Source organism: Sinocyclocheilus grahami, unplaced genomic scaffold (genome assembly GCF_001515645.1).
Source record: "Sinocyclocheilus grahami isolate Dianchi unplaced genomic scaffold, SAMN03320097.WGS_v1.1 scaffold1479.1, whole genome shotgun sequence".
Taxonomy (NCBI): Eukaryota; Metazoa; Chordata; class Actinopteri; order Cypriniformes; family Cyprinidae; genus Sinocyclocheilus; species Sinocyclocheilus grahami.
In genome coordinates this window covers 348448-356770 of record NW_015506658.1, presented here as the reverse complement: position 1 = coordinate 356770, position 8323 = coordinate 348448, and the positions used below count along the sequence as shown (strand labels likewise).

General features: G+C 39.0%; 1 protein-coding gene across 1 annotated transcript; it reads left to right on the top strand.

Annotated features, from left to right (window-relative positions):
- Positions 1-1959: 1959 nt before the first annotated feature.
- Positions 1960-6267, top strand: LOC107570575 (interferon-induced very large GTPase 1-like). The gene has a single exon (XM_016256807.1). It carries the CDS (start codon positions 1960-1962, stop codon positions 6265-6267), a length of 4308 nt encoding a protein of 1435 aa, XP_016112293.1.
- Positions 6268-8323: the final 2056 nt, after the last annotated feature.

Here is an 8323-nt window from a genome sequence, read left to right as displayed (position 1 = left end):
ACTGTGTGCAATCAGTGCTGTGTGCAATCAGTGCAATGAATGATGGGATATGTAGTCCGGGATGATATGCAACAGTTTGTGTAGTGCGAGAGTCAATGTAATGGAAAGGGTGACCTCTGATGGTAAGCAGACGGAAGTTCATGGACCGGATTCATGACAAGTAGCCTATTGAAGGATGCAATTATCTAGATTGGTTAAGTATAATATTTAGTTTCTTTACATTTTATTAAATAAGTATTAAATATATACCTCTCTTATTAAATTAATGCTTATGTGTCGGACTGTATATCAGAATGTGATTAATTTACATTTTAACATTTCTTAACAGGCAGCATATGAAATCTACTATAAACAATCAAGATTATTGATGTGATTAGAAAACTGTCATTACACTATCTGCCTCGGGAGATGCTTGAGGTATGAAGAACTGTGAGACGGTGCTCTGATTTCTGTGAGCTCGAGCATTCCGGGAATGTTGCTCTCCTGAAGCATGCTGTCGTATGTCTGACAGACCACTGTACACCACAGAAAACACTCACTGACAAATTGTGCAATTGGCTTGATTTGATACTCATTTCCACTGACACTTTCCAGCCATGTATTTGATTTCTCCCACTCTCGTCGGTACTTTTGCATTCGCTTTCATTTCAACTCTGAAACTTTCAGAGCTGGACCACGGATCAGGAGCTGCCTCCGCCATCGTTTCAAATCGACTCTCTTGCCAGAGCATCTGAACATCTCTGCCAAGAGACCCGCCCTCCCTTTGACCTTGATTGGCCATGGCCTGGCTGAACCTGCTATAATGGCATCGAAAATTACCCAATCAGAGAAAGAATAGCACGAGTCTTAACAGAATGTGGGTGATTTGCATGAACGTTGTACAACTCGAAAATACGGGACAAACACCGTCCCATATTGATTTAAAACGGGACGCGCTATTAAATTCTCAAATACGGGACGATTTTGTATTTTAAGGGACGGGTGGCAACCCTAGTTAAGCCAGTCGGCGTGGTAACCCAGGCACACATAGATAGTAATACATGTGGTTCACATGGCTCTTCAGAGCAGCAGCAGTACATATCTCTTGGCAATAGATCTGGAACCTGCTATAATGGCATCGAAAATTACCCAATCAGAGAAAGAATAGCACGAGTCTTAACAGAATGTGGGTGATTTGCATGAACGTTGTACAACTCGAAAATACGGGACAAACACCGTCCCATATTGATTTAAAACGGGACGCGCTATTAAATTCTCAAATACGGGACGATTTTGTATTTTAAGGGACGGGTGGCAACCCTAGTTAAGCCAGTCGGCGTGGTAACCCAGGCACACATAGATAGTAATACATGTGGTTCACATGGCTCTTCAGAGCAGCAGCAGTACATATCTCTTGGCAATAGTCTGCTTTTTGTGGGGTGTTTTGTTCTTGTTTTGGCTTGTATTGTCCCTTCTATGTCTCCTGCTTTGTGGGGGTTATTTCATGTATGTTATATTTGCAGCAGTAATGTAATATTTCTTACATGCTCACAGCAGCATGTTGTGGATGTATTGGCGGTCAAGTCTCGGTACTTGCTCTGCCGCAGCAGCAGCAGCAGCAGATCTATTCCGCCAAGAGCAAATACATTAACATTGTCATGTACATTACCATGCCAATCCCTTCGAGAGTTGTTATGACAGAACTTTGATTTTTAAGAAATGAAATTAAAAATGAAATTAACTGAAAAAGGCAAAAATAATAATAATAATATATTAACACTATGAGTTTTGCTACATTTCAGTATTCTTTTGTTACATAGTTACTTATTGTTACTAGATGCCACATTGTTAGGGCATCATTAACTGATAAAAAGAAATTAAGAAATGAAATGTTTATTATTTCAACAGGGAAAAAACAAGGACTGTGGAAAAGCTGGAGTCAGTTTAGATCAACATCAGAACAGGAAAATATTGGGAAAAATGCATGAACTATTTCACAAACTCCATATTGAAGACAGACACATTAATAAACTGAGAGCTGCAGATGTTCTTCAGATAACCAAACATTCATTACAGTCCCATGAGTCTTGTGCTGAAGAGGAGCTGATTCAGACTTTCATACAAAAACTACTGATGATGAACTACAGAGCAAGAAATATTAGCGTTGAGGAGATTAATGAACAGGATCACATTCCGCAAAGACACAATGACTCATCTGATGATGAGAGTGATATTTTCAATGAAATGTCTATCTCTAACAAAGGAACAAGCAGATCTGATCTCATCCACCCGATGGATGTTCAGATGGCCGTGTTTCATTGTGCTGATGGTTTCCTGAAGCAGCTGATGGTGACTAAACTGGCCCAGTGTCAGTACGCTCTGCCTCTGCTTGTTCCTGATCCATTCACACGACAGATTGAGTTTCCTCTCTGGACATTCAGACAAATCAAGAAGAGCTGGAAGATGAGAAACACCAAAAATGAGATTATCACTCAAACCCAGCCGATCTACAAGGCAGAAACTCCAATGGTGTGTTTCTTCAGGTTTGGCTCTGTGTCTTCATCCAAGTCTCAGCTGATGAACAGTCTGATCAATGAGAAACACAACACGTTCTTCCACAGGAACTGCCCAGGCAGCAGCAGAACCAGAGAGCTGATGGATGGAGTGGTGGAGATCGCCTGGTTCTGCCCTTCTGGAAAGGATACGGATAAATTCACTGACTGTGTTGCGTTCTGTAATCTACACGGTGATGCAGGAGACCATGAGAAACAGCTGCAGATCCTCACTGAAATGGCCTCAGTCAATGTTGTTCTTCTACCAAAACTAGACAGGAACGACAAACATGCAGCAAATATACAAAAACTGTACAACAACAGAAAAGCACTCATTTGTCTTTTAACTGAAGATGAATCTACTGTAATTCAGACAAAGAAAGGAAAATACAAGATTGGTCTTAAAGACAGAAATCACCCAGATGTCGCTAAAGAACTCAGAAGAGCTATAAATGATTGCATCTCAGAATCATCTTCCACCTTCAGACTTGAAGATGTGTCCAAACACTCAGATATCAGAGTAGATGAGGAAGATGATGGTGACTGCAGGAGAGGAAGAGAAGCAGCACAGCAGATGATGAGTTTACTGGGGAACAAAGATCTGACAGAAATCAAAGAATCATTTCTGCCTCATCAGGGGAAACTGTGGCATCAGTGGAGTCAGAAGAACAAAGAACTGCATCGACTTCAAGCAGATGAGATCGAAATAAGAAAAAAAACTGAAATTAAGAATATCCGTGAACAGCAACATGAATCTGACATCAGTGAGTTTATAAAATTGTTTATTAAAGAAATATGCTCATATGATAAATATGTTATGAAGTTTTTTCTTATTTGGCTCCAAATCTTCCTAGATGAATATACATCAAAGGATATTACTTTTCTTCATCACAAGTATAATGAAAAATGGTCTGTGGTTAAAAAACTGAAAGACAATCATGATAAATCTGAGCAATTCAAAACTGAACAAACCAAGCTTGAGAGAATATCTGACGAACTTCAAGCTGCAGCCTTTGGTTTGGAGCACATCATGAGGGAGATCGGACAAATCTATGAATCATGTGAATCAGTGAAGAAGAACAAGAAAGACCTGAAAGACTTCTCTTCTCTCCCGAGTCTTGCAGCAGAGATGATGATCTCTGGATCTCCACTGGAGCTGATGGATGGAGACGCTGCTCATGTTCCTGTGATCTGGATCTCCGCTGTTCTAGATCAACTCATCCAGAAACTGGGAGACCAGAGAGTCTTTGTGCTATCAGTTTTAGGGATCCAGAGCTCTGGGAAATCCACCATGCTGAACGCCATGTTTGGACTCCAGTTTGCCGTCAGTGCTGGCAGGTGCACCAGAGGAGCTTTCATGCAGCTGGTCAGAGTCTCAGAAGAGATGAAAACACAGATGAACTTTGACTATATTCTGGTTGTTGACACTGAGGGTCTTCATGCTCCAGAACTGGCTGGAAGATCAACAAGACATCATGACAATGAATTGGCAACATTTGTTGTTGGTCTTGCAAATCTGACATTGATCAACATCTTCGGTGAAAACCCATCTGAGATGCAGGACATTCTTCACATTGTTGTTCAGGCCTTCATGAAGATGAAAAAAGCCAGACTGAATCCCAGTTGTATGTTTGTCCATCAGAATATTTCAGATGTCACAACTGGACTGAAAAACATGGAGGGAAGGAGACGATTGCAGGAGAAGTTAGATGAAATTACAAAACTCGCTGCTGAAGAGGAGGTCTGTGATGCAGAACATTTCAGTGATATCATTAGATTTGGTATACAGAAAGATGTGAAGTATATTGCTCAGCTCTGGGAGGGAAACCCACCCATGGCACCACCAAACCCAAACTACTGTGAGAACATTCAAGAGCTAAAGAAAACCCTTGTATTTTTGGCCTCAAAATCTCATGGAATGATGTTTATAGATTTAAAACACCATATTAAAGATCTCTGGGAGGGTTTACTAAATGAACGATTCGTCTTCAGCTTCAGAAATTCTCTGGAGATTTCAGCTTACAAGAAACTGGAGACCGAATACAGCAAGTGGTCCTGGAGTCTTCACAATGCCATGATGGAAATTGAGAATAAACTACACAACAAAATAGAAAATGAAACTATTCATGAGGTTGAGGAAACTGATCTTCAAAGAGAACTGAAGAAGACAAGTGAAGAAGTGGAAAAATCAATGTCAGAGTTCTTTAAGAAAGACCCTGATGTTGCTTTATTGATTCAATGGAAAACATCATTTGAAACCAAAACTAAGGAGCTTCAGGAAAACATTGTGAGAGAAACAAAGAGAAAATTAAATAAGATTCTTCAGCAGCAAGACCTGAAGAAAAAGATTGATGCTCAGAGGACACATCATATAAACACTCTCTATGAAAAGAGCAAAGAACTTGCCTTAAAACTCAAAGACAAAACAGATGAGGAAACACTGAAGAAAGAGTTTGATTTGTTTTGGGAACAGAGTATGAAGAAGATCATCACAGGCACTCAAACTTTAATCAATAACATTGACATAATGAGAGACATGAAAGAGATCCCAAGTGACATCTATGGAAGTGCTCCTGTAGGTCAGAAGAACAGAGAGTACAACAACATTTCCACTGTGCAAAGTTATTCTGAATATGTTACTGAATACTATAGTATTTTCCAGAAATACTGTCATGGAGCAACTTCAGCTGCTATATTTGGTGAGATCATCTGTCAGAAACTTAAAGATCCCATTGAGCAGAGTGTCTACAAGAAGACTGCTAGAGATCTGACAGAAGAAATTAAATCAAACTGTGAATCGCTGAATGGAAACAGATCAAATCTGGAGAAACACATCCTGAAGACACTGGCGGAAGAGGAGGATTTTAACAAATACATGAACTACATTGATGAAACTCTTGAAGTGATCTCTGGGATTATCAGAAATGTTGTCAGTCGGTACATCACTGATCAGTTCAGTGTCAGTGTTTTACCCAAGATGGAGGAGAACATTAAACTCCTGCAGCAGAAGATCATGAAAGCAGCTCATGAATCTACTGAACATGTTCAAGTGAACAGAGGAGATGCTGGTTTGTGGTTGAAGAGTTTCACACAGCAGCTCTCAGATGAGCTGATCTTCTCTGAAAAAGACCTCAGTGGAGTCAAACATGATGATGTTGATGATTTCAACCTCCTAGAAGATGTAATAAGACAAGAACTTACTGATATAATGTCTGACATCAGCAGTAGATTCAACACAGAGACATTTCCAGTAAAGCTGGACTATAAATTCAGACCAGATGAGCTTCTGATTGATCACCTCTGTCAGTGCTGTTGGGTTCAGTGTCCGTTCTGTAAAGCCACCTGCACCAACACCATAAAAAACCATGATGGAGATCACAGTGTTCATTTCCATCGTACTATTGGACTGACAGAGATATATTACAGAAATACATCCAACTTGTCTACTTATATCTGCACATCAGCAGTGGCAAACAGTAATCTATATTTTTTCCCCATTGACTCGGATGATAAAATCCCCTGGAGAGAATACAGATCAGCAGGAGGGAAATATAAAGACTGGAGCATCACCCCTGACCTCTCTGAACTGCCCTACTGGAAGTGGTTTGTGTGCAGATTCCAGAAAGATCTGGAAAAATACTACAATAAAACATTTGAGGGGCAGGGTAAGATCCCAGAAGAATGGAGAAAATATTCAAAACAAGATGCTATTGAGAGTCTTGATAAATACATTTAACTGAAAATTGGAACAAGTAATTTTCAGGTCTTTTATTGACAATAGGAAATTATGGAGTTTGTGTTTTGGAGAATATATTCATATTTTGGTAGGCCAAAACAAATTTTAATTTAACTTAAACGCGGGACCGTTTGAAAGCAAAGTTAGTGTTCCCGCTCTGTCTGAAGATTGTTTAAATGTATACCATCCTTGAAACCAGGACATTTGTTTCTCTGTCTGCTGATTGTGGACACTTCTGCCATGGATAGTCCTTCCTCTTTTTGATCCACGGTGAGAGTTCATGAACAGGCACACATAATAGTTTTCTCCTCCGTGGTCACATCTGACTGGAGATGGCACCTTATACCTTACAGTGGCTAAAGCCCAAAACACACTTCACGATTTTAGCAATCCTTATAAGATCATTGCATGTCACACATGGATCTAATAAACTTGGCCACGACATGTGTAGACATAGATGATGATGACACCTATTGACTCGTATAATACAACGCACATTACTATAAAAGAAAAAAAACATCTTCAGAATGCGCTAGTGATAAACAAAAAGAGCATGATAAATCACACTTTAGCAGTTTTTTTTTGTGTGCTGAAAAAAAAGTGGAAGCAGCGAAAGAGGAAAGGATAAGAGCTTAAGGTTTTATGTTCAGTTTTATGTTTTAGCACAATGTGATGTTGATTTCACTTTCACGCATTTTTATTGGTTGGTCAGTAAATGTGGATCGTAGCAGCAAACACACTGTGCAATGATCATTTTGTATCTTAGGCTATCTTTGGTCACAAGACTGTGACAACGGCCGTCTTTGAACCTTTCTCACTGAACGACACAGAACCACCAATTAGGAGCCACGATCACAGAAATCACCACTGTAGCATCTGCTTAGGATTATTGATGATCGTTTATACTCTGTCTTAGAGACCCTTTTAGCCTTTTGACATTTCATTCTACATTTATATGGGTGCTAAATTGCCAATGCTCATTAGGATGTGGTTAATTGATGTGAAATACTGCCATTCTTTTGCTTTTCTCTCTCTCTTCCTTACTTTCCTTTATTCTGTATATATGTGTTTTGCTTAATTTAGTTGTATGTTAGCTATAGTTTCATTTATTAAATCCCTTATATTCGCAATTGATTGTCTCTGTGTGCTGCTCATAATTCGGAGTCACTGAATGTTGATCATTGCTACATGCTAACTTACTGTTAGTACTGCATAAAGAAGGAAAGCTATTGTTCCTTGGCAAGGAAAATAATCTTTTCTAGAATTAATTATATTGTCTGTTTGGTGGATGGACAGATCAATTAATTGTACTATTGATTCCGCTACAGTTAATTCTAAGATCTAATCTAAATATTTATTTTTAATTATAACCAGTTATAATTAATTATAAATATTTCCCTTTTTGAGCTAATTTTCTACACCATGATCGTTTCACGATGCCAATCTTTTGGCTGGGACAGCCGAAAATAGTACAGTGTGTTTAGGGCTTTAAACAAACTGTTCAAACACTGTGCTGCTTCTGTTGTTGTCTGAAGCCTACTAAAACACAACCAGTCTGCTAAAGCTATGGATTTCGCCATGGATCACTATTCTCCACCTAAAAAATAAAGCAAAATGCTTTTACTAGTCTTTTACATTTACATTACATTTACATTTAGTCATTTAGCAGATGCTTTTATCTAAAGCGACTTACAAATGAGGACAATTGAAGCAATCAAAATCAACAAAACAGCAATGACATACAAGTGCTATAACAAGTCTCGGTTAGCTTAACGCAGTACACATAGAAAGGTTATTTTTTTAATTAAATAATAAAAATAAAACGGATAGAATAGAAAAAGAATAGAGCAAGCTAGTGTTAGAGGCCTTTTTTTTGCGTTTTGTTAATTGTATATGTAACAACGTTCGTAGGTCGGGAAAAAGGAGGCGGAAACCAGCGAACATTCAAACAAAACTTTAATAAAATAAACAAACACAAAATGAAAGTAAAGCGGCAGCCCCTCGCAGACGACTGCCGCACACAAAACACAAAATAAAATCCAGGCCTGGTCCTCTC

What these genes read in the sequence shown, in the direction of transcription:
- LOC107570575 (XM_016256807.1), top strand. Translation starts at nt 1,960, where the DNA reads ATGCATGAACTATTTCACAAACTCCATATTGAAGACAGACACATTAAT.